This window comes from Manacus candei, unplaced genomic scaffold, assembly GCF_025592945.1.
Source record: "Manacus candei isolate 608988 ecotype Guabito, Panama unplaced genomic scaffold, ASM2559294v1 h1tg000089l, whole genome shotgun sequence".
NCBI lineage: Eukaryota > Metazoa > Chordata > Aves > Passeriformes > Pipridae > Manacus > Manacus candei.
Genome location: NW_026138137.1, coordinates 3,453,989 through 3,481,246, shown reverse-complemented (window position 1 = coordinate 3,481,246; position 27,258 = coordinate 3,453,989). Strand labels below are relative to the sequence as shown.

Below are 27,258 nucleotides of genomic sequence, written 5' to 3'. Positions count from 1 at the left end.
CAGCTTCCCTGGGAGCGCACGCTGCATCCTCCAAATCCGTGCTTGCAGCGGGGCAAAGGCTGCCCTTGACACAGCTCTGCTTCGCAGCCGGGGACTGCCAGGGCACTGAAACCTCCGCAAGTTGGGGAGAAGGCGAGAGCGCGTCTGGCAGAAGCTCCCGCATCCGCGCGGCTCCCGTCACCGGCATCCCGGGGAATGCGGGATTCAGCTCCTGAGCGGCGGGCGGCTGCGGCCCCTTTGCCCGGGTGCGGGAGGGGAGATGAGTGCCGAGCTGTGCACATCCCCAGCGAGCTGCACAGTGTGTGCCGAGGCAGCCGGTGCATGCGCAAGGCGCGGGCGGCCGCCGTGGAGGTGGGGAGCGAGGACCACATCGCTGCCTCCGGCTCCGAGCTGCCAGTTGCTGGTTGCCAAGCAGTTATCATTGTTTCTGTGACGATTGCAGAGGCTGTTGCTAATTGAAGAAGCCCCCACAGCATCCTTCTCTCTCTCTGCTCCTGCTTCTGCTTTTATTTTAGAGGCTCAAGGGGGAAGACAGCTAGACTAGTGATTTTTTGCATTACATTTTTATTTATTTCTTTTTGTGGGGGTGGGAAATTTCTCAGCTGGTGATTAAGTGATGGACTAGTTACTCATCCATATCCCTTTAGTCTTTGTGTGTGTGTGTGTGTGCGTGTATGTCTGAACACACAGACAAGCTTACACACACACACACACACACAGAGTAAAATCCTGTTTGCCACTGCAGTGGGCACAAATAGGTGAGCATGACTACAGCCAAGGAGCAAAATGCATCAGGGAAACAAGCCCAACAACAAGACCAGGTAATGCTTTTTTTCCTCAATTTCGAACAAATACAGATTTGCTTTATATAGCTCTGTGTTTCTTTTATGATTATTATGATTTATTTTTTTTTTAGTCTTTTTGGTGTGCATTCCTAAAATTGTGAACTGAGTCACCAGTCAGTGGCAGGAGGAAAGTGCTGTGTAGCTGTGTTCAAGGTCTGCTTTCTCGGTGTGTGTGTAAGCTGAAATTGTGCTATTTTTAACAACCTGTACCTCTCACTGAAGACTATAGAGGTTTGTTCTGTAACTTGTTCCTTACATGTGTGCTGAGGGGGGGGGGAAGGATGTTGGGATGGAGGCCCCTTCTTGCTGGAAAAAGGGGCGAGAGTATTTAAACCCCCCTCTGCAGATGGATATAAAATTGTAAAACTGGGGTTCAGCTTCTGACTTTGTCATGCACTTTAAGGGAATTTTTTTGTCTGACATTGCCTCGGAGGGACACTTCAGGGTGCAGCGTGTGCTCAGGCTGTGCATGAACAAGCAGGGATGGCGAGGGGGGGGCAAAAAGCAGCTGTGAGTAGGTTTAACTCCCATTGGCTTTGGAGAAAATTGCCGTGCTTACACCATATCTAAACTCTATTAATTTATTTCTCATGGTAGTTGGTTTATGTGTTTCTGTACAGGTAGAAAGTTAAAGACTTCATTTTCTCTGTCAAACCTGTGTTATATAGAGGATATTCCTGCCTGCCTGCACTTACCAGGACAGAATGAAGTCAAAACTTTCCCTGTCAAAAAAAACAGCGGGTGGCAGGAAAAAAAGGGATGTATTCTCAGCCATAAAGGATAGGCATAGCTAGAAAGTGGTGGCATGAGGGAAAGCCTGGTTGCGATCTCTGAGCTCCAGCTGAGGCTGATGAAGGTTCCTGGGCTCTGGGCACACTGGCAGATCAGCATCTCCATTCTCCTCAGCACCAGCTTCTCCTCCCTGTGCTCGGGCCCGTGCCTGGGGGAGCCCAGACGCTCCAGTTCTTCAGTTTTCCTCATCTCCTTAAGACATTGGAAGTTCACCACTTTAATCTTTGGTTAGGACAGCACAGGAGGATAATTTAAACAGATCTCTCTCAGGGCACAAATTAATTCTTAAAATAGTTCTTCCTGGCTTGATAGGCTGAGAGCCTCACACGTTGTTTTTCTTTTTTTCTTTTTTTTTTCCTTTTTTTTTCGTTTGTACTTTGGTTTAGGGAATTGAGGAAGGGGAAAGCATGGGAAGACACTAGGCACCAGAAATAGCATCATATAATCTGCATTTTCAGGGTGACATTTTACTAATGGCCAAAACAGGCTCAATGGTTCAGTGAAAACAAGAAGGAAGCAACTTTGATACTCAGGGTAAAGAAACTTCATCTAACCCTGCATCTGTTGGGCTTCTTTACTTCTCTGTCCAATGCTTTTGGAGTAGGTATTTTTGTCACTGTTTGCAACAGATTAAAATGAGTCTAGCTGTGTTTTCTGGCAGGCAGGGGTGTATAAGTGCCTTTTCTGAACAAAGAGCTGTGGGGCTGTCCCCTCCTCCTTCTTAAAGCTGTGTAAAAGTGTCGGGTTTTGTAAGCCAAGAAGTGTGTGTTGCCTTTTATAAAGGAGCGGTGGTTTTGTTCCAGGTGGTGTTATCTGCCCAGTACCACTTTGCTGTTGGCATGCCATGTCTTTGCTACTTCGCTCTTCTCACATGAAGTATAAAATGCCCAGAATAAGTCTTTAGTGTTATGCAGAATCTTAATTGAGTATATTCTATAACTGATTGAATTGCAATTATACCCATATGGCATGCTTAAATATTCTGAAAGTACATCCTCTCTCAGCTCTGCCCTAGTGTGAGCATGAAATAGAAATATCAAGCATATATAAATATCAATGATATTGATGAATATTAATGTTTGAGTCTGTGAACAACTTTGCTCACTCCCATAATTTCTTTTTTTGTTTTCACAATGCATTATTAGTAAAATGGCTTCACAGCTGGGGGTCAAATCCAATCTCTGTCCATTGATTTGACTGCACTTTTATCTTCCAATACCAAAAGCAGATCTAAACCCTTATTTTATCTAAAACAGTTCATATCTGAAAAAAGGCTCTATCCAAATTCTATTTCTAGCCAAAATTCTATTTCCAGGCTTATGCATATCAAAAATTACTGAGATTTTTTTCTTGCTTAAAACTGATCAAGAAACTGAAAATTGTAGCTAGGAGAAAAATTGAAGACAAAGTGCTGGTCTGGCTGAAGAGGACTGAGTCTTTTTCAGAAGCAGCTGCTGCTGTCTTAGGAGATTGTGACCATCCCTTTCCTGTGTTCTTTGCTGTGACATTCCCGGAATCCAGAGGCGAGCAAGTGACACAGTTGGCTTAAGTCTTTGCTGTGTCCTACCATGCTAACCCAAAGAGAAGCTGGGCATGAAACGACACTGCAGGAGCAGGGTGGGAAAAGTTTGGAGAAATCTGCAGAAGCTTTGCAGGCTTGAATTTAAAAATCTACTTTAGACTTGTGTCTATATGCAAATGAAGTCATGTTCTGTCTTGAGATTTACAAAAATGATAATAATTAAAAAATGATTGTGATGTGGAGATAAGCAACTGCCTTAGCTGCTGAAGCCAGACAATCCCTTTCTTCCTTAGGTAATTAAAAATGCTTCCATACAATTTATTTCTGATAAGCAACGCTGCTCACCTCCCTGCCAGCTAAACTATTTAGAATTCCAATCATTTATCGCCTTGCTTATCTGTTCATGGGTCTGAACTTTAAGTCTTTTGGGCATCATGTACAGAAGACATTCTGTAAGTGATAAGTAATACTGTCTTGTGCTGTCAAGTTGTGATTGCTTGATCAAACTGTAAGTTGGATGTGGTTGACTCTGTACACTGGGGTGCTTCTGACACAGCTGTGGTTTCTTGTTCAATGGTTGGAGCTGGATACCATGCAGTGTACAATGATTACAGCTGGCTTTCTGCTAGACCCAGTGCTCAGCAGTCCGTAGCAAAGCCTGTAGACACTAATAGACTTGGGATCCAGCTCAAACAGACTAGAGAATCTTGTTCTCTGTCTTGGGGTTTGTTAGCTGCATGTGTGGATACACCATTAAAACCACTTTTCTGTGAAAAAAGGAAAACAAAATAGCAACAACATGTCAAGTACTGTGACAATGTGCTTTAGCTATTTACACAGGCTGAAGATCTATGTGTTTTAACATAAGCCTGTAAATTTGTTATCTTAATTTAACCCAGTTCTTGTTACTTTTAATGGCCTCTGGGAATGCAAATAGCTCTGCAGTCATATATAAAGATAAAGAGGCTGATTTTTTAGTGAAAATGTGATAACAGCCATAATGCTAAAATGAGACTTTTAAGTATTTTAAAAAGTGAGTCAGCATATCAAGGATAACAGGGATCACAGATTCTCAAAGAACACCTTTTATAAAACATATTTAAAGGGTTGATTGGTTAATTGAGTATTTGAACATTCGGAATAAAGGATTGTTCTCATTTCTTTTACTGTATAGAGAAGAGCTGTCATGGGCTTACAGGGAGCAAGATGCTTCTCGAAATGTGCTCATGTCCTAGACAAGGTTGTTAATGACTGTTTGCCTGGAGCTCCATGTAAAAGACCAAAAATTAAGTGACGAGGCAAAACAGCTTGAGGGCTGCCTTACTGAAGTGGGCTCCGTGGAGGAGTGGAATCAGATCAATAGAACAGTTCTGCCTATTAGCTGTCATTAAGGTAATCAATTCTGAATTTTACAGAACAGATGGAATTTCAAATAATAGGGATGGTGTCTTCAAGTGGAGAGACAACACGTTTCACTTGGAAAACCTTGGCCAGACTCAGGAATAAAATGATGGAAAGATTAATATTTCATGCTCCTAATGTTCCCCTGCCACTCTGTACTTCACAGAAATAGCCTGTAGTATCTTGAAGCATGAGTACTGTTGGAGAATCTAATATACTATGCTGAAAAGTGCCTCTATTTGTGTAAATTTACCCAAACAAGAAAATCAGTGTGCACTTTAGCTGCATTTTGCGGGCTTTTCCTCTATGGTGTTATAATTCAGGTAATTCTGGGATTCCTGTTTTAGAGGGTGTCAATCCCTGTGTACCTGCTGTCTTCTTTCAAGGTCGTAAATATTCTCAGCCATTGTGAGTTGAGACCTGTGCTATTACTTTATTCCCAGAGTAGATTAAACTAAAGAATATGGGTGTGCTTACATTTGGAAGTAGTGTGGAGCCACCCTATGAGAGTCAGAGAGATGATGTTGAGGTCCCAAACACATATACTCCAGACTAGTTCCAGACTGGTGTGAATGTGCTGTAGTTGTTCAGTATCTTCTGACTTAGCTTCATGCAAAATGAAGCCAATCTGTGCACTCTGAGGGTACTATAAAATGTGAGTTAGAGCATGGTAGATGGGTCAGACTGAGAGATTCGGTCAGTAGTGCAGTTCTGAACTGAACAGAAGTACTAGATGTGAACCATATGTCTTTAGTAGGGATGAGGGGATGCAGCCAAATAAATGTAACTTCATGTGATCTATGTTCCTGTATTTGAAGATATATAGTTGTTTTGTTGTTTTGTTGTTTGTTTTTTGTTTTTTGGTTTTTTTTCTTTTTTTTTCCTGGGAGGAATGACTTAAAATCATTCCAGACCTGCTCTGCTCACCCGGTTGCTGTCCAGAAAGTCATTGTCCCTGGGTGTCTTGGTTGGCTCAACATGCTTTGCCTGAAACAATGCAACAATCCTGATTCTCTGTGACACCTAAGCCTCTTTATAGCACACGAGCAACACAAATTTTGTCCAAAGAGTGTAGGATCAGATTCTAAACAGGCAGTAGTGTACAGCAGGTTCAGGCACTTATAAGTTACGAATTTTATCTCTTGAAATAAGGAAGGGACTTTGCCCTTTTATTTGTCAATACTATCCCTCCTGTATGCTAGATCACAAAGAACCACTGCTGAATCCTCTGTCTTTTTTAGCAAGGTTTGAGGTTACCATTGTAACTTAATGTTTGTAAGCAGATTGAGCTGTGAATTTTTACAAGACAGCCCTGATTCACAGTGCCATTAGCTGGCACAGTCAGACTCCCCACTGCAGCACCCCAGTGGCATAAAATCCACGCAGAGGAGTTGAAGAGCACCATGACACACCTCTGCTGTACCCAGATCTAACACTGGGCTGAAAGGAGCTTGGCCTGGAGCTGCTGAACAGGTGGGAGTGAGTCTCCCAGGAGATGAGCTAATTTAGCATGTTATCTCAGTGGCTTGTGACAGAGCTCCTACGTTCTTGGCTGGAGTTGAAAACTGTCATATCCCAAAGGTGAGTCTCTGCTTGTGAGAATCCCTCATTCTCGCTGCAGTATTCTGGCTCAGATTATCACAGCTGTGCAGAAACCAGGGAAAGTGTCCACTTTTGGAAGGTGTCTGGCAAAGAGAAGGGTAAAAGGAGAAACATGACTCTGACTTGCATAGAAAACAATGGGTTTCTTTAGTTTTAATGGAGCCATTTAGAATTCATTGTTAAAGTGCATAATTTTTTTAAAATAAAATAAAATTCTTCATATGAAACCTTTTTTTTTTTCTTGATAACAACTCTTCAAATTACATATTTTATTGTAGACCCAACACAGGCTTTCTCCAGGAACTCATAGAGAACATTTATGTTTCATTCTGTTAATGGTATCTGATCTATTTCTCAGGAGATTAAATTTCCGTAATAGCGCTCCTGAGAACACTGTATTCAAGAACATGAAATTGCATCAAACTGGCAGTCTTTTCAAGCTGTTAATTTGATGTGAGGAATGCAGGCAGGAATGGGGAGGGAAGGGGAGACAGAGGTGGAAAGGAGCATGTTTGGCATAAAGCTGGAGTGTCAAAAAGAGGAGACTGTAGAAAATCCCTTTTGGTATTCAGTGCTGAAATGGAAGTGCTTCTGGAAGCTTTTAAAGATTCATATACTTCCATAGGATGCTGCTTGAGATTGTGTGAATTTTACTCGCTGTCTCTGCCTTGACCAAGTGGGATGTGGTCTGCCACTTGTCCTTGGTACAGTGTTGGTGGTTGCTGCTTCCTCCATTTCTGGCAGAGGTACCTTGTGTTGCAGTCTTTCTCACTAAAGCTTTCTTTTGCTGCTGCATAAAGACAGAATAATTTGTCTCTGAAGTTCACCAGTTATCTAGGGGTCATGAAAGTTTGAACAGCGCAAGAAAAAAATCTTAGATTTTTAATTTTTTTTTTAAACTCTTAGAGAATTCAGTGTTTCATTCCAGTTGTGCTCCATTAGCAGTGTTATTCATTGCTACAGGCATTTAGTGAACAATGGTTTTACCTGCTTTCAGTTCTTATGCCTTTAATGCTGCTTCTTTGTGATCTTTATCATGCATCAAGTTGTGGTGAATCATGGTCACTTTGGGTGATGTGAGAAAAGGCAGCACTTTTAAAATGATGTAGAGTGCAATAATATCTGGTTTTTATGTAGTTTATTCTCTGTGTTTTGCATTCACATCTTTTGTCCTTTTTTTTTTTTTCCTCCCATTCCTCTGTCCTGCCTTCTGTGATTCTTAAGTCGGATTTAAGTAAGTGAAATAGATTCAGAGAAAGGAAGGTGCCAGCAGCAATGGAATGGGAAAGCTGTGTGCAGTCCTCCAAAAGGCTGCTGCAGATGTGAGGACTAACTGCAGAAGTGAGAGAAGTGCATTCAGCAAGGTTGAAACATTTGTGTAATATAAATTTGAAGAGAGACCTATATTGGAAATCAGTGAAAGTGATCCAGAATGGAAAGGCAAATTAATATTAATTTCTGATTTAATAAGAAAGTTTAAGTGGGATTATTTGGTGGCTTTGCATGACAGTTCAGTGAGTGGAGCATGGAACTTAGTGCTTCTTGTGTGCAGACTTCCACCATAGCCGTGAGCAAGAGGGTTTGGTTCTCAGTGGCAGTCAGCAACTTCTCTTCTGCTGAGATGGTCCATTGTTGTCTTAAGTTGGGAAAAAACCAAATATCCAGGAGTCTTCTGAGGATAAGTACATGAAATAGGGAGTTCTGAAATACTGTAGTAACTCAGGCTGCACAAGTACCTTAGATATCAGAGAGATGCTCTCCTTGAGGTTTAGAGAGTGTAGGGAAAGGGTCACAGGAAAAAAACCTGAAAGTTAGAACTCATTCTGAAGGTTTAGATAGGAATAAGAATTTCAGCAGAAAAATATCAAGATAAATGTAAATCCTGTCAGGACTTGAGACAGCTATAAGCAAACTTGCAAATGAGAGAGATAATGCATGGAATTTTGGGATTGTGTCTGATTCTAAGATTTTGAGAACTTGAAGTAATTTTATACTTGAAGGTAAGATAGAGATGCATCTTTCAACTCTCTGTTGCATAATGGAGGGACCTTTTCCAAGAAGGAGTAATTAATTTATTTTTTTTGGTAGAAATACTGCAGTGTAATTAGGAGCTGTAGAGGTGAAATGGAAAAGTAAATGGGGGGGGATGATGAACCAAGGATATGCATGGTAAAGGGTTAAACCAAAACCTTTCAGAAATGGAAGCCAGAAGCTGAAGTTTTGTGCTGGGTAGTTTGATGGAGATCATTTTCCTGAAAGTCAGGATTAGGTGATAAGCCAAGGCTGAAGCCCAGAGTCTGGTACCTGTAAGAGAAAGCCTTGAAAAAAGTTGTGGAAGTTGTGAAAAGAGCTCTTAAGTGTGATGGAAGTGGAGAGGCATAGCTGCTTCCCATGACCATTGGGGAAAATCCTCCACAGATCAAGGAAATTGATGGTGCCTCGATTGCCTGTGCCCTTCCTGCTGCTGGAATAAAGCTTTGTTTTGAGAGACAACCTGTGGGCTGTCCATATGATGTGTGGTCACTGGCAAGCAATGTGTGGCTATCACTCTTATCAGACAGTGTTTTGTGATAGAAACTGCGGGTGGAAAGTGCAGATAGACCATAATTTCTCAGAGTGGGATTTGTCCTACTCTGCTGAACAACATCTGGTCACAGAGGCATAACAGGGACTGCGCTTTGGGATCTTGTCTTGTCAAATAGCCCTGCAGTGCCAGCCCTGTGGCTGTGCCTCTGCGCTCGGTGGCCTTGGCAGGAGAGGCTGGTGAAATGATGGGTTACTCTCCCTGCTTCCCTGGTAAGTGAGGGGTGCTGTTGGAGGGCATTTCCCTGTCTCCAACAACCACCTTAAAAAGCTGAAATGCAGATGATCGTGGGAAGAGAACAGGCTAGTTTTGTTAGAATTGGCATTGCTGGGACGGAGAGAGTTAGTGATGGGATCCCAGGGAGTCGCCAAGGGAGCAGGAGCATCTCTCTGCTGCTCCCTCAAAGTTGGTGTGTCCCTCCCAGCTCTTTGGTGGTCAAACACACTACCACCATCCCTGTGGTGGTAGGATGAGCCTTGTGCCCTCATTGCAATCACTTTTACAGATGTGAATATCAAGTGTAAGCTGAGTGGAGAACCAAGCTCTGAGTGTGTCCTCATAGTGAAGGAGGATGAGACAGACTGAAGCAAATACTTATGAAGACTTAAGCTGAGTTTAGACATGATAAGGTTATGCAAAAACCCTTTAGAAAGGGGAAGAGGATGAGTTTGAGCAAAATAGTAAAACCAAGCAAATCTGAAGGCTGAACTGTTGTTTTTTTGTTTTGTTTTGGGTTTTTTTTAAGCCTTCAGGTTATATCCTTTGTTGGTCTGAAAAAAAAGGGCTGTTGCTTTTATTGTTTATAAAAATGTAAGAGGGGTAAAATAAAAGTAAATTTTACATAAACATTCACAACACTTTGTCTAAAGTAGTTTCTGTTACTACTTAACTGCTGCTGAGCCTGAAATTGGAGAGATAATAAGCCTTCATCTGAAGCAATTAGTCCGCAGTTTTTGACTCCATTACCTTCCTTATGTCTGTAGCTGAATAGTTACATGCAGATATTTAAGGCTTAGTTGTAGTATGATATTGTCAAAAGTGAAATCACAACTTAGACATTAATTTATTGTTAATTTAGCTTGTCAGAGATACTGTAATAAACATATAATTGACTGGGGGTGAATATATATAGTAGCATATTATGTGGAATGCATTTTGGGTCATTAATTTAGCTTAATCACACACTGTGACCGACCTCTCAACTCTTTTTGTGTCGTGTTAAAGGGGTCTGATACTTAATCTTAATGTGATTGTAGGAATTAAGAAATGGTACATTAAGTTGTAACTGTCCTTAAGCGTGCTGACAGACTTACAATTTTATCTTTTTGTTTTCATGGCCAGGAGCAAACAGTGCATTTTCAAATGCACGTGCAGCATTTTGTGCCTACTGATAGAGAGAAGCTCAAAGTTGGATGGGGAAAACATGTTGCAACTTAGCAATGTGAACTTTGCTTCTTCTCCTTAAGAATCCCTGACACTTCACAGTTTAGTTGAATCTAAAAGTACTAACAGCCTTCTTTTTTCTGATTTTCATGTCCCAATATCTGTGATTTAAAAGTTAATTTACAAACGTTGCCAAGAACGCTGATACATTGAATCTAACAAGTAATTGAGATTAATCTTTGTGATCCTAATCACTGAAGGTTTCAGTTGCATTAAATTGATTTATTTTCCATGATGTTTTCCTTATGAGGTACAACACATGGTTTCACATGTATTATACTGATGCTTGACTTGACCATTGCAAGTCATGCTATAATTAAGACATTTTATTCCAACAGTCCAGGCTAAACAAGCCAGACAAAACAAAGAGCAGTTGTGAATGGATGGGATAGTAAAATCCAAGAAGGAATTGATTGAAATAGCTCATGAAAGTACTGAGCACATAAGGTTTGTCCATTAGTAAAATGTATATGCATTAGGAGGTGTTTTGACTTGCTGAAGACTGTTCAGTGCTCGCTTGTTCAAATAGAAAGTAAATAGATGATGTCTTCTTTTAGTTTAGTGCCTTGTTTCCAAACTGGACTTTCCAATTCCCTTCTGGGAGATTGGGATACTGTGTTGTTTTCAGTTAGGCCTCTTGTGCTCAAATTTGTGAAGGAATTCAGCATTGATACTGGGCTGTACGATCACAGAGTATTCCTGTGTAAAACAGAGAATTTTAAGGAATTCTGGGAAGTGTGAAATCTGAAATAAGATGAAGAGATGTTTGGCATGAGTGGCTAAATTAAGAATATATCTATTGGCTTCATCAAGCCTTGAGCTGGCCCCTATACTACCTTTCACCATTCTGAAAACCCTTAAGTAGAAAATTGAGGCTTTAAATCAACAAGAACATCAAACCTATAAGTAACAGGTTTATTTCAGCTGGTCCATACTGTTTTCAAGTGGCTTTTATAATAGACAAAGCTGATATTATAAGCAGTTCTTCTCTGTACTGTTCTGTCCCAGTGGGGAGAAATGCTTCTTTCAGAAATCAGATTTCTTTTAGGTCCTCAAAGGTGTGAACTCTGACGGAGCTTGATGGAACTCTGTCTGAGAATGGACTTCAGGATTAGGACCACAATATAAATTAGGCTGTGTATACATGCTGGAATAAGTTTGCAGGCCTGGTTTTGTCATCCTTTGTTTCAGAAGGTTTATTTTACCAACCATTGGCTCTCAACCTCTTGCTTTTGAGGAAATACTGTCCATAGTGGCGGTCTTCTGACCTTGAGGTGGGAGGTGACAAGAATGCACCAAGTAAGTCCCCTGCCAAACCTCCACGCTAGGTAGTGTACTTCCTATAAATTCCTGTAGGTTTCTATAAGTTTTAGAACTTCTCCAATCAGTTATAATCCTCCTAGCATCTGGATAGTAAATCAGTATTTACAATAAATAAATTGTCACCCTGTCTCTCATGCCAAAAGTGTGGGTTTTTTTGCTCTTTTGCATCCTGGTGTGAATTCCATAAAGATGAAGGTGAATTCCATAAAGACAATAGCACACGGCTGCTGTCACAGGCTAAGCCCAAGTTTTAAATCTTCAGGGATCTTCCTGCTGTAAATTCCACCTGTTTGAAACTATGACTCATAGTTGTTGTTCTGTAAATGCAGTTCATTCATGCAGGGATGTTTCCACTATATCATCTAACTCAAAATATTTTGGGGAGACCTTTCAAATCTCCATGGAGCTCTGCCTGTGGATGGATAAGGATTAAAAGAAGGGAAGGGCCAGGTGGCTTTATAGTGGGGGCCTGCTGCCATCGACCTGACCAGGAAGACTGAGGAGATGAGGCACTGTATAGACAGATAGAAGCAGCCTCACAGTCACAAGCCCTGGTCCTCATGGGGTGCTTCAACCACCCCAGTATCTGTTGGAGAGACAACACAGCAAGGCAAAAGCAATCCAGGAGGATCTGGAATGTGTTGATGACAGCATGCTTCTCCAAATGATAGGGAAGCCAGTGAGGAAGGATGCTGTAGTGGACCTTGTTCTCACCAACAAGGAGGGCTGGTGGGGAATGTAAAGCTCAGTGGCAGCCCAGGCTGCAGTGACCATGAAATGGTGGAGTTCAGGGTCTTTAGGGTAGCGAGGAGGGCACACAGCAAGCTCACTGCCCTGGACTTCAGGAGAGCTGGACTTGGCCTCTTCAGAAGTCTACTTGGTAGAGTCCCAGGGGATAAAGTCTTGGAGGAAAGAGGGGCCCAAGAAAGATCACTAATATTCAAGGATCACCTCCTCCAAGCTCAGGAGTGATGCATCCCAACAAAGACAGGCATGACAGGCTCGAGAGGTTGGCCTGTGCAAACCTGGTGAAGTTCATCAAGGCCAGGTACAAGGTTCTGCACATGGATTGGGGCAATCCCAAGTACAAATACAGGCTTGGTGAAGAAGGGATTGAGAGCAGCCCTGAGAAGAATAACTTGGGCGTGTTGATTGACAAGAAGCTCAACATGACCCAGCAATGTGCACTGGCTGCCCAGAAAGCCAAATGTGTCCTTGGGCTGCATCAAAAGAAACATGGCCAGCAGGTCAAGGGAGCTGATTCTTCCCCTTTACTCTGCTCTCGTGAGGGTCCACCTGGAGTGCTGTGTCCAGCTCTGGAGAACCCAGCATAAGGGCAGAGGAGACCATGGACATGGTTGGAGGGCTGGAGCACCTCTCCTATGGAGACAGGCTGAGAGGTTTGGGATTGTTCACCCTGAAGAAAAGGCTCTGGAGAGACTTTATAGTACCTTTAAGGGGGGCTACAAAAGAGCTGGAGAGAGACTTTTTACAAGAGCATGTAGTGACAGGACAAGGGGAAATGGCTTTTAACTGAAAGAGAATTGGGTTTGATTAGATATAAGGAATAAATCTTTACTGTGTGGGTGGTGAGACACGGAAACAGATTGCCCAGAGAAGTTGTAGATGCCCCATCTCTGGATGTTCAAGACCAGTGATGTTCAAGGCCAAGTGTTCAAGGCCAGGCTGGATGGGGCTTTGAGCAACCTGTTCTAGTGGAAGGTGTCCCTGCCCATGCCAGGGAGGTTGGAACTGGATGATCATTAAGGTCCCCTCCAACCCAAACCGTTCTATGATTCTGTGGTTCCGTGTTGAACATGTTTCAACCATAAACCTATTTTACCTAAGAGTTTGCATGTGTCTGCATTAAAATGTAAAACCAAAAAAAGACTGAAATCAAGATTCGATGGGTTGGGGAATTGCCAAACCAAAAAAACTCTCCTTTTTCTAAAAATTGTTTCTGCTGCCCAAATACATGATAAACTTCTGGTTTTATTCTTGAAGTTTTAAAATACCTGAAAACTGAAACTCTTTGTCCCACTTTGATACAACTGGAGTTAATTACACCACCCAATTAATATAATAAGTCTCTTCCCTATCTTGCTCTAGGAGAGAAAAGAGGGCTTGGCTGGTTGCTACTTCTGTAATAAAGCATTCTGGAAATATTGTTTTATGTACGCAAAAATATGAAGTAATTGAGCTCAATAGGCCATGTAAAATACACATGAGAAATAAAGTATGTACTTGAGGCTAAAAATATAATCCTAAATGAATCCTTTTGGGATGGTCTGTGCTCATGCTACTTCTAGTCCTCTCACTGCAACTAGAGCTTATTTCTCTTTGCTTTTGTTTCCCAAATAGCTTTTTTGTCATTTTTCTTTGACCTCTGTGAAAAAGTTGGAGTAAGAATCAATTCTTTCTTCATATAAGTTGCTACAGCAGGGTCTGCTGTAATACACGAGTTGTGTGTAATCCTGGGGAGTAGAATAGATGTAGCAGAAGTTTGGGGAAGAAGTTAATGAAAGATTATAATAAATCTACACAAGTGTGCTCTTTCAGTTGTGTAGGGAGACAGTGATATACATTTTTCAAACCATCTTCCAGATTATGTTTCATTCTGTTCTATCCAGGCTCATATATTTTTGGTCACAAATGCCTATGGGCTGCAAGAAACACAGCCTCCAATATCCACTGAGCCCATGTTTTGTCTTTTCTTGGTCCATTTCTTGAGTTTGTGTCACTCAAGGAGAAACTGTTTTAGTGAGGAAAAAAAGGAATGCACTTGTTGCAAACTATTCACCAAATACTGTTTGTGCTTTTATGTGTGGTTGGCTACTTGTCAGGTGTAATGCATAACTTTATTTGTATTGCTGAAACTGCTGATAAAACAAGAGATGACAGTTGGTCTAAGGAGACTGAATTTAGGTGACACTCAGGTGTTTATACTTCATTACTTTTCCTTGTCTTGGCAGTTTCCATAGGGTTTCTTTCCATCATATAAGCCTTCAATTACAAAGAAGATTAGTCCATGGCCCTATGCCAAAAAAAACTATTGAACAGTATTTTTTATATTATTCATCAATATGGATAATACAACTAACTCAAGAGCAGATCAACTTGAGTTAAGGGATTCTTCAAGACTGGTTGTGTTGTCAGTATGCAAAAGTGAGGATCTACGTCTGTCTGAAAAAAGGTGTGGCATTCACTTGTTCATTTGTGCTGATTGTTTTTGCAAATGTGGACTATCGTTACATTATCCTTTTGCTGTCATATCTTGTGAGGGAGGAGAGGATACACAAAAAAAATACTATGTATTAAGACAGACTACTAGCTTAAGCAAACAGACCAATAAAATCATTGATGCCCAATTTGTGAAATTCCAGTGAACAAGAGAAGACTAGGAGTTTTCTTTAAAAACAAATAACTAACTAAATAAATCCACCCGTGACTCTTGCCTGCAGGAGTTATGGATTTAAGGGAAGAAAGATTTTTGCAGAATTAGCTGCTGCTGTTGCTAGTCTCTCAGATTCCCTCCTCCCTGCAGGGAGGTGGTTTGCAAAGGGGTTGGAGGACAGGGGGCTGTTGCTTCTTGCTGCCTGGCTGCAGGATTTGTCCTGCTCTGACACTGCAGCAGAGGCAGATGGCTGAGGGTGGCACAGAGGGCTACCGTCCATTTTTAGAAGCAGGTTTCAGTGCCTGCTAGACACTTACACTTTTTGTCAGTTGGGCAGTGCTTCAAACTTTGGCCTCATAGTCAGCTTTTAAAAAGCTGGGATAGGTCCTTTGGGTTTTTTTAGAGCATTTGGGACATATATCCTCCTGAGTTTTGTCTTGATAAAGCCGCTGAATGATGCGATCATTACATTGTGGAATGCACTCTGCATGTGTAAAACACAGCTAAAACTACTCAACAAGCTACAGAGGCTTATTTAGGTCTCTGGGATTTGGCAGGAGATGACCAGTTAACATGAAAACCCAAGAAGAAAATCAAATAGTTGTGGGAGATGTTGAAAGTAACAGATGAGAAGAGATTGCTTGCAGAGTTTTAGTGCTACACAATAAATTATTGCTGGTAAATTGAACTACTGCTTGCTTTTCAATGATATTACAGAGCTGGAAATAATGCATATTTTAGGCAGGCAATCATCTACTGTCTTTTGTTGACAGACTAGTAAAACCTGAACAGGGAAAAAGCCTAATTAATCATTACTTTATGTAACCTTTACTAGCATGATACAGTATTTGCATTTGAGCCCTAGTGTGCAGTGTTCATTTAAATTAAGTCTGGTGGTTTCTTTATTGTTGTAAGATCCAGGAATAAAACAAGTGGAAATACTTGAGGGTGTTTTAGGGGAGCCTAATAGAGTTAGTTGTCCAAGTCCAACCAAAAATGACAGTCTCAAATATCTTTGCTTTCTGTATACCACATAGTTGGTAAATAATGCCCAGGAGGGAAATTGTTGAATTGTGATAAATTGTTGAGCATCTAAAAGCTATTGTTGGTCTCACTGGGGACCACTGAAAACTCAGTGCTCTTGAAAACCCAGCCAATTATGTAGGTGCTTATGCATGGGCTTTGAAGGCTCACTTTTCTTGCTTATTAAAAAGGATGGTTTTCTAAAAGCTTTCTGTCATTACTGGTCATTTATTTTTCCCTCTGTTTTCTTTTGAAAACATCTAAAAAGGTAGCACAATTGAAACAAATACATTTGAACTGCTGTGTAGTCAAATGATGCATTTCATTTGGGAAAAATGAGCGTGTTTTTTTGGTCAGTATTAAGAAGGAAAAAGCAGCAGTTTCACAGATTTTAGAGCATTAGATACTCCTGTTGAGTTTTGCCTTTTCCTTTGCATCCAAAAGATGATAATGGAGCTGAAGTGCCATTTTAGTTATAGAATATAGTTTGTTTTCTTTTTTTAATTGAAATGTAACAGACTCTGAAAGACTTTAGGACAGGAGATGCTCTAAAATAGCTATTTATATTATAGGGTTACGTTATTTAAATATAGCCTCTTTACAGAAAGGTGTGTGTTGCTAAAATGGCTCTTTCCACATATAATAATGTTGCCTAACACATTCTGCATGCTTTCTGTCTTTGAATTGCTTTTAAAAATATTCTTTCTGACATCTCAGTGATGTAGGTAAACTGTATTACCCACACTTGGCAGGAAGGGAAGCTTAATACAAGAGTAAAGTGATTTGCCCAGGGCTATTTTGCTCCTGTGTTTCAGGCTCCAAGCCCATGTATTGCAATGATGTTCAGTGCTGTGGGAATGAACAGTTTGGGTCAGCACTGGCTTCAGGCAGTTTGTAGATATGTCCTACATTGCTTAAGCATTAAAATTTTAATGATTTATTAATCTATTCATTTGATTACTGAGTTTTTAGTTCTTTTAAATAAGATCAGACACACTTGGGTCTTTGGATCTTTATGGCACTTCTAGAGATTTGACAGCCATTTAAAGAATCTCCTCCTAAACCAGGCTCTAGCAAGTAACCGTGGATATTAATAATCCATCAGGAGAACATGTGCACACTTTAATTATATATGCCCCTGTACACACATACAGATATACAGGCATACATCCCACCACAAAAATAATCAAATGAATCCTTGTGCCTGGCAGCATCCATCAAATTCTGAACCTGAGAGCAAGAAATCACTGTCGTAAGGCCAAAATGCTTCCAGAAAGGTGTTGGGCACTATTTCTCCCCTTGGAGAAGCAGCATTTTCTCACTTCCACTAGGTTTGTACTGGCCTAAATAATAACTAACCTGGGAAATAAAAAGCAGACTGGTGCATCTCTCTCAAAAAATGTCTCCTCTCTAGAGTAAGGAATAGTTGCCTTTCTCTGCAGCTTACCATCTTCCTCTGCAGATGGTTTTGAATTTGAAGTGGTTTGTTATTTCTTCCTGAAGGAAGGAGAATTTTATGATATCTGCTGGTTTGCGTCAAAAAAATATCCAAGTGATGTGGGAGAATGCTTTGCAGTGACAGGATAAAATGAGCCCCAGAAGTGGCTGTCAGATGCACTGAGAGAACCTCCTCCTGTTTGCAAGTGCCTCGCAACTGCTAATGAATTTAACCTCAGCAGCTGGGATGCTGGCATAGCTTGTGAAACCTGAACAGACCGTTCTGGTTACCTGCTTAGTCTTCCTAACTATCACAGGCTGCACACTTACCTTTAATTTGTGCTTCTCCTTTCACAGGGAAAGAGGACAGAGGCATAAAGAGATGATCTAGCCCTGTTTCAGACCTGGCTCCTAACCCTTGCCTCCCAAGTCTTCAATGCTTTCTCCACAAAACTATCCTTTCCCTCAGCAAATTCAGTGTCTCCTGTCACCAGCAGAGACAGGAGTATTTTATAACCTGCAAATGTGTTTGCTTCCCTTGAGGGGCAGAGTATATGTCATTCCTTAGTGGGCAAATAGGAATGGCATGAGGGATGTGTGAACAGTGCTGCTTTATCTGTCCTACTAGACAGATAGTTCTGTGGCCACGGATCGCTGGCCTGAGAAAAGAAATATGATGAGGTTTTCAGAAAAATCCCTGAAATTTCTCTCTTTCTTCATTTCATAGCATGGCATAGCAACTGCATTTTCAGTAAGCTACAACTAATGAGGGCAAAAGAACCTAGAGAAAGTGTGGAGTCTGGAGGAGAGGGAGCCTTTCCTTGAAAATGTATTGCTTAAAAATGTATGCGTGGGGAAGAGGAAAAGTCACTAGTGAAAAAAATCGTCACTCTCTGTTGAATCTGAAACCATAGATAGTTTCTGTCCTGAAATACTCTGAGTATCTTTCCCCTTCCTTTTGACTCTGGCAGTATTAGTGGCATAGAGCTGGGTGGACAGTCCTGCATTTTCCAAAAGACGTGGATTCTGGCACTTGGTTAATGCAATAAATGCTGGTTTTAAGAATTATTTTCCAATTAAGATAGCCCTTTGCCTCTAATGATTTAAAACTACCCAATATATTACTTTGATTTTCATTACATCCACGTGTTATCAAGCAATACATGCAGACATACCCACGTAAGTGGACATACCCACCCACCGAAAGCCAACCTGTCCTATCCAAAATAAAAAGCTAATGTTAGGAAGGTGGAGAGAAGCCCAAATGCCTCATCTGAGGACTTTCAGAAGAGTAGTCTGGACGACTACTGGAAGAGTCGTTCTGGAAGTGTAATACTGATGTTACTATCTAGGACTTCAGGCACTGCTGCTGAAGGTGTCAGATGGCATTTAAGGACCAAGAAAGATGGTCTGATGGCTGAGGGGGTTAAACGCTCTCATGGGGCCCCACACACGCTTGTGCTGTAAATTCTGTGTAATTCTGAGTGATCCCCTAAGCCAAATTTTTCACGGGTTTAACAGTTCCCATTTGTCCGTTTTTGTTTTTTTTTTTCCCAGTGCTCAGCTGGATGTAGTTGCTTAGTAAGACTCTGGATTTTAAACTTTTTTTTTCTTTTCTGACTTTCAGAAGTGCTAGACATTTCTATCTACAATTGAACTAGATAGGAGCTATACTTAACTATATAAAGTTATGATAATTGCTCTGAATAAAATCTGTTCTCAGGCATCTGAAATTAAACACCCTAAATTAGCAAGACGTTTGACCTTAATCATTCTCTGACTCAGCTCCCCATCTGTGCAATGGGATAATGCCTTCCCTTCACCACGTAGAGGTGCTGTGGAAAGAAAGTGATTAATATTTGAAGCACTCACATATGGTAGTGATGAGCTCCATAGAAACTGCTATGAGAAAATTGATAACTCTGCCTTTAAAGCAGGTTGGGATTGTGTGCTGCAAATACGGCCACACACAGACCGGTGAGGACCAAATGAAATATTGAAGAGACCTCATTACGTGTGAGCACCAACCACTTGGTGCAATGTCTGAGGTAGCTGAAAGAGTGTAGGATGTATAATTAGACTCCTGCACAGCACAAATGCACAGGGGGCTGAATTACAGCTTGTGGACCTTGAGGCTTAAATGTGATATTGACCAATTTACTGCCTGTGTGTGAGCCTTAAGCTTAAAGGTAGATTTTTGTCTCTTATTGTTGAATATAGATGGGATTTTCAAAAACACTTGGCTCTGTCCTGTTTGTGTTGCCAGTAAAGATAACAGGACTTTATGGATGACTTTAGTGGGAGCAGAGCTAGACCAGTGTTGAGTATTTTCTAGTCACAAACCAGGATTTATGTTGCACGTTGTCTGAAAAATACACTCGGAAAAAATGCAGTCCTCAATGCTTGAACTCAGTGAACTTCTTGTCATTCCTAAGGGCTGTTAGCTTGTTCTATTAAAAACAACCTTGTATGTGAGATGCTAAAATTAGGTATTGGCAGTGTTTATTGCTGTTTGCTAGTGCATAACATGAGTATGCACAATTTCTCTTATTAACCTTGAATGCAGAATTCCATTGACCCGATTCTGAACATCAGAAACCTTGAGGTAACCTACAGAGGCTTTTATCTGACGTGCACTGAGTGGTATTTAAATGACCCAGAGTCAAGTTTTAGTATTGTTTGCATTACAGAAAGCATTAGAGATCGAACCCCCATTGTGTCAGGTTCTTATCAGTCATTGCCATGAAGATCTGGAAGTACAAATTGACAAATGGAGTTTTCTTATTCCTGTTTTACACACAGAGGCAGAATCTGGCCTGCAGAGAGCGGAATTTGTTTTACATTCACTGAAGAGGAGAGAATTCCTCAAAGTCAGGCACAGAATCTTTAGCAGTCACTGGCAGAATCCTGAGCTGTTGGGTCAGAACTTTAATTTTAGCAGTGTTAATTCACTTCTCATCTCCTTTGCAGATACAGTCTTCCAGCTTGAACGCTGAGATTTTACCTTTTTTTCCTTCACCAATTTAAGACTTTTTCTATCCCTTTTACATAAGCAATGTCTTACATTATTAGCAAATAATTGTCTTCCTCTGCAGAAGACATATTTTTTTTTGTCATAGCGCATTCATGGCGCCTACTATGTCTCTTCAGGACTTTGGAAATCAGAGTGTGCTGAAGTTGATGTTACAGTGCATTCCTTCCACCACCAGCATAATTTTCTACTATACCCTTGACATAGACTCCCTGATCCTGCACATTTTCTTAGCAGTAAAGAAGAGCTATTTTAACTGCTGCAATTTATGGGACCTCGCAGGGAAAACACTATTTCCTTAGAAGTAGCAGAAGAAAATCGAAGTATTCCTCACAGTGAGACTAGCAATTGGATTGAAATACCTGTCTTAACCCCAGGAAGTTGTCCACTTTCACAAACTAAAAGGGTGCTTTGGAAAACACCTGTCAGCTCCCTTACTCATGGAAGCCACTGGTCTAGCACCCTGCCTTTTTTCCATTGTTTTGTGGGTTCTACCTCCCATGGGGAGCTGTGATATCAAATAGCAATAATAATCTTTCAGTACAGAGATACACCCAGCTACAAACTGAGATATGCGTCATAGGGGAATGTTTCTTTACTGTGCTGGACAGGGTCTATCATGCTGAATTCTGTTTCAGAGATGACCACATCTAGAGTGACTAGACTGGATGAAGATACTGTCTTTTCTGGGAAATCATTGTCTAAATTTTCATTAAGTTTTCTGATTGACTTTCCAATACCCTCCATTCTCAGCCACAAAATCTAACACCTGTTCTTAGGTTGTCTTGTATTTCTTCATATTGTAATAATATCAAGTAGCTCTGGTCATTATAATGGTCTCTGTTTCCAAAGAAATGAAGTAGTAGTTAAGAGATCATGTTGATGATGAGCAAAAACAGTGAAACAGAAAAAAAATAAGATAATAGAAAGGTCACATTCTTTCTATGCTTTATAAGGATTCTAAAGTACAGGGTTATACACTGAAAGCATTATAATAGCCAGGAACAATCAATGGGAACAAATAATGTGCTCATCCCAAAAGAGTGTGACTTTTTGAAAATCAGTGTTTTCTTCACTGGGACTCTGAAAAGGAGGAAAAGTGCACTTGCAAGTGGATTCTCTTCTCTCATTGTTGTATTCAGGAGAGAAGTTCAACATGCAGCTCAGCAAGCCTGACTGGATGATGGCACAAAAGAGAGGCTCTGCATTGCTTTTTGCCTGCAGTAGTTCTGGCAACACAATTCAGAGGGGAATTTGAACAAAGTGATGTCATTATTCCCTCTCTCCTACTGTCTCATCTCTCTCTGTTTTATGAGTACCGTACTCTCTATTTTAAATCACATTTATGTATTGTTTCATTTCTTATTGTGTTTGTTATTGCAAAAAAACCCCACAAACATTTCTATCAACCCTAATGAGATAGCAGCAGTCGGTATGATGATAGGACTTTTAATGTTAGACAGAAATTATATAAATTAGTCTTAGGAATAACAAGGCTTCATTCTCTTGCACAACAGGAATGCATCATGAAGTCTGTAATATTATGTGTTAAATGTGTTCTCAAAAGCAACGGGGATTTCATGTGGTGTGCACTCACATACACTCATCTGTAAGAGGTGAGTCAACTTTCTGGAAGTCTCTGTTATTTCATAGTTTGAAATCTCTCTTTATCTGCCACACTTCAGGACTTATTCTTACAAGGAGCAAGATTATATTGCTGAAAGGCTGAGACCAAACACCATGTGCTAGTGCACACCCAGGGTTTTGGTGGGCGTCTGAGATTGCTGTCTGTACCTCTGAAGGAAACAAAAATCAGTCCCATGTTCCAACTTAGCTGATTTAGCAAGAGAGAGAGTAAAACCTTTGATCCCAGTAAATTTCTATAAGATAAAGAAGACATAAGAAAATGATATTTCACCAGCAATTGAATTATGGTGTGCACTACAAAGCCTCTTTTAATGGTGAAGCTAATGACTAATGTATTTTCGCATTCCGTTTACTCTGAGACTTCAGCTGCTTTTCTAGAACTGGATGGAGAAGCTATTCCTCAGCTGAATAGGAACAGCATTCATCATTGCTGTGGCAGAACAATTCTTGGGAGAAGTTTATAGGAAGTAACTTTTTTCAGCTGCCAGAAGGTTTCTGCAACTCTTGAGCTGTTCCAGTTCTTCGGGTTGGTCCATCCCATTGGGACAATCCCAATCTTTGCAGAGTACCTGCTCACCTACATCAGCCACTGCAAGTGGCTCCACCATTGGGATTATTTTGTTAAAGTGAGCAGGATATGGTCTGTCATACCTACAGCAATCAGTGTAAATATTCCAACTGTAACTTCTCCAAATCATGACAGAAAACTCTATTAAAAAAATAAAAAAGCACTTAAAAACCAAACCAAATTTGTAATTCTGGGAACTGGGATTCCTATTTGTAGATAGGAAGAGAATGTAGTGTAACCAGGAATGGCACAACAGACTTCCTGAAATGTTAGTCTTATTTTAAAAATACCTACCAGGCAAGTGATATTTGGAAGCACAAAACCCTACTACTTGAAACACTGTTGTCTTTTTAGTTCTATTGATTTCTTTTGTGACTGTTGGTTTCTTTCCCAGGAACTTACAATGCTTGCTAAAAGCTCATATTATTTATCTTCCATGAACTGTTGCAGATCTGTGATAGCTCAGCAAAATTCTATTTCCTAGCAATTTACTCTAGATGACATATATTTTCCAGAATTTAGCTGCAGGCTTGATTTTTTTTTTCCCCATCTGATATCCAAATTATTGAAGATGCGATGTCTGAGAAATACTGTGAGCAATAAGGGAAGGATTCTGGAATTTGTGGGTGCAAAGGTAGTCAAAATCAGGACAATTTTAGTATCTCTGAACCTTCTCTCAGTACAGCTCTGATTCAGTATTATTCCATGCCTTCGTCCCTCCTTACTCCTCCCTTGAGTTGAGGATGCCTGTCATATCAATGTGGGGAAATGTCTTCAATCTACTTACAAATATCTATAAGCAAAGACTTACGGGTTCAGTTTTGCTTGAAGTATGCTTGAAGTACAGGGGCAATTCAAGAAGTCTTAAATTGCACATTTACTACTCCTGCATCTAATTCTGTCTGCTCTGTTAGTAACTGCATTACCTTCACATGGTTTCCTCCTCAAACTTCTAGTTCTGCTTAGGGGCTGCCTTTTATTATAATTACATTTTGCAACTTTTTGTGTTGCAAACACATAACTAGTTATGAGTAGTTCACTGTATTTCAATGAGCTATTTCAATTTTATTACTAATATTAGAAAAATGTGTGGTATTTAATGATTTCACTTGATACCTGTAAACAGAAAAATGGCTGTTCAGCACTGCGTGGACCTTGATAGATGTTTTTGGCTTAAAATTATTGCACAGGAGAAGCCATTGTTACACACAGCATGTTACACAAAGCTTGAATTAATAATAGGATGTTGGAAGTTCCTTTAGGAATACTCTGTCAGTGACTGGGGCACATTCTTTGAAGTGCTGTGTTGGAAGCAATTCTCTGTTTTTGATAAAGGTATTCTATTTGAAATGCTGTGAAACAATCATTACTCACTTAAGCCCCTTTGACCAATGAACCTGAAACCATCCTCTAGCATTAAACTTGCATTTTTCTTAGCATCTCTACTGTTTCAGGGCAAGGATAATGTTGAGAAATTTTATTGCTGCTTATAAGCAGGGATAGCATTAGTCATCAGAGTCATTATTAAATTATATTATTTGTTTAATGGACCTACAGTATATTTTGAATTGCCAAAACATCAATTCTTTTTCTAGAAATTATAGGATAGGACCTGCAAGCACACGTAAATACAAATTTATGTGAGACTGTTCTAGTAGGAACCAGACTGAAGTCTGAATTGCTGTGATAATTGCTAATTGTATAAAGCCTTTCTTATTTCTAAGATCTGGAAACTGGTGCCGTTGAAAGATGGTGCCATTGTGTCAGACATGTTTATACCTTGACCTTAAGTCAAAGCTTGAAGTTTGGCCAAAATGATGTTACACATAGGCAGTCATTACCTCACAGTTATTCATTGTGTTTGCAAATTACTTCAGGTATGATTATGAGGGTATTTTTTTTCCCCTAGCATTAAGAATGGCATTCAATTATTTGAATGCAAACGCTTAGTGCCACTTTCATGCCCTTAGTTGCCCAAGGCACTTGCATAGCATTGACATCTACCATTTACAGAGAACTAAAGACCTGCATCTTTCTGGAATGGCAGAGGGAAACCAAGCAGGATAGGCCATGACATCCAAAATAGCATGTGGCATCTGTGATTAGGGATCAGAATCCTCCTGTTATCCTTTTGGTTATATTCTTTTTTTTTTTTTTAGTGACTTTTCATTTCTGGTTCCCTGCAATGCTCTCTAATAGCTGATGTTATTTGCCTTCCACGCAATCCTGCAGATCCACAAGAGTTCAGCAGCATTCAGTTTCTTAAAAGACTGTTCCAGCTAATACTCTGTTTAAAGATCTTACATGAATTGTAATTTCTGTAGTGTCTTTTGAATTCCATAACCATAGTTTCATATTGTTGTGTATAATTCATATCAGATAATAATTATACATGTTCATGAATGACTAAAATATAAATGTTTTTTTCAGAATATATACAGACATTATTTCAATTTCCATTGAAATTAAAAAAAGTTGCTTGGCTTTCATAGGATATTTCTTTTCTACTTGAAAGAATTACAAGTAGGTTAACCTTCTCTATTCAAGTTTCCAGTATGCAAAATTGATTTAGTTTTCTGTATTTATCATGAGATAAGCTTCACATATATGAACCAGAGAATCTGAAACCTTATGCTTCCAGAGAATGTAGGGACAATAGACTAAATGATTATGAACTAAGTTATAAATATATGTTATTTACGTAGTCCTCTTGAAAACAGAATTTTTGCATTTTGCAAGGATAAACTGTTTTGTATAGCTCAACAAAGAACAACAGTATGTGCCAGAATATCATGTACCTACTTGCTGTAAATCATACAGTAGAAATGTCTCGGTTGCTTACACTGAAGCTAGATTTAAGACAGCACACAACTGGAGGGGATTGTGAAAGTAGTTCCAGTGTAATTTCAAAACAAAAAAATCTGAAATTACTTTTTGTTTGGGAATGCAGTAGAAAATATAGAAAGTGATAGTGGCTGCTGAGGAATGAAGAAAAGTGTACCAGGGTCACTCACGCAGACAGCTTGCATTATGACAAAAAAGTAGAATAAAGTGATTTGCAAGATTAGTTTGTACCTAAAACTGTACATTCTGGTAGGACAAAGTGTTTGCATATCGATACCAACAACTTTTCATTGAATAACCATCTCTAGGCTTGATTTGGAAGGATATGCACAACCATGCTGTTTGTCTATGCTTTCAGCTTTCTGTCCGTCTCTGCCAATAACTGTGGGACTCAGCAGCTGATTTCAGCCAAATGTGACAGAACAGGCAGTGATTTCAAAAGTATTAAGTCCAAATATGAAAATTAGAGGCTGTACAGGAATAAAGAAACTCAAATTAATGCCTCTGAAGGGCGAATGGGTAGAACATGAACCCAACAGTTGCATGGTCTGGCTGATCTGCCATCTGGCTGATCAGCACATGGAGTGGTTTCCATTTCCATGGCCAATTCTCTGACTTGGGCTGTAACTCTGGCCAGATCACAACTGTAAAGTTCCCTGACCCTTTTTGTGTGTATTGGAAGAGATTTGATACTCGCTTTTCAGCAACACGAACTTTCAGGGAAATAAGGAAACCAGAATTCGTGAACTCTGCATAAGCAAATGTTGATTTAATGTTGAAAAAGAGTTCGTTTAGAAGGTAAAGTTTGAGATTCTGAGCAAAAAAGAATTGAAAGTTGTTAATTTTGGCTACATTTCTCAAGATTTCTGTAGTTTTAGCAGTTGTCCCACAAGTTTTCCTCAACCACAGTAATTCAGATTTCATAGTGCTCAGTGACAGGAATACTGCTGCTTGGGAGTGGGCTGTAAATCTTGGGTGGCTGTAGTAATTCCCAAGGGAATAGCATATGTCACCACAAATGAAGTGTGAAGCTTTCCTGTCTCATATACATTGCAGAGAAAAGTCATGTAGTAAAGACTCAACAGCTTGGTAAATCTCCACCTGAAAGAATGCAGTTTGCTTGAAGGACTCCAGGCAGACTAATGGCTTCCAGCTGGAATTGCACGTATGTGTGGGTTTTTTGTTGGATAGTTATATTAGCATAAACATTGGGTTTGTTTCCTGTGAAGGTCTGAATAGGGAAACAGTTTTAGAGCTTGGCAAATCAATAATCCCCGCATAGAATATTACTGGAGATTTATAGCTGTAATGTTTAGCTTTCCTTAATTTCCACAGTTTTCTCTCTTTCTTCACCATCAGTCTGCTCATCTCCCCACGTTCTAGTAACAGAGATAACCTAGACTTCTTAAGGCTTTTTCCCCATCATAAACTCTTTGATGTTCTCTGATTCAGCTGGTTAGTTTTTTAATAAATTACAGCCTTTTGTTGTTGTCATAAAGTTTTGGTAAAATGTCAGCTTTACTTGCGTCACCCACACAGCCTGTGTCCAAGGTTTCCAGCCAAAATGAGGTAGATTAAAATTAACCTTCAAATGAGTGTGCAGAAGTCAGTGTGTCATTCCTTCTTCTCTTGAAAATTCAGGACTTCCCTGATGCCCAGAGCCAGAAAGTTGATAACCACTCATCATCAGAGTTCATGGCCCCAGATTTTCATGTAGCAGAACGTTTTGCCCACACAGCACCACATGGCTTCACCAGGGCTCTGCAGGGAGGAACATGTGCCTCTGAGCAAAGGCTGCTACG

The 27,258-nt window shown here is 40.2% G+C and overlaps 1 protein-coding gene across 1 annotated transcript in view; it reads left to right on the top strand.

The window, feature by feature from the left end:
* The first annotated feature begins 352 nt into the window (after nt 1–352).
* Nucleotides 353–27,258, top strand: part of DPP6 (dipeptidyl peptidase like 6) — a 250,407-nt gene continuing 223,501 nt past the window's right edge. Inside the window, exon 1 of the mRNA XM_051812890.1 lies at nt 353–821. Coding sequence (XP_051668850.1) covers nt 765–821 — 57 coding nt within the window. The 5' untranslated portion in view covers nt 353–764. The remainder of the gene's footprint in view (nt 822–27,258) is intronic.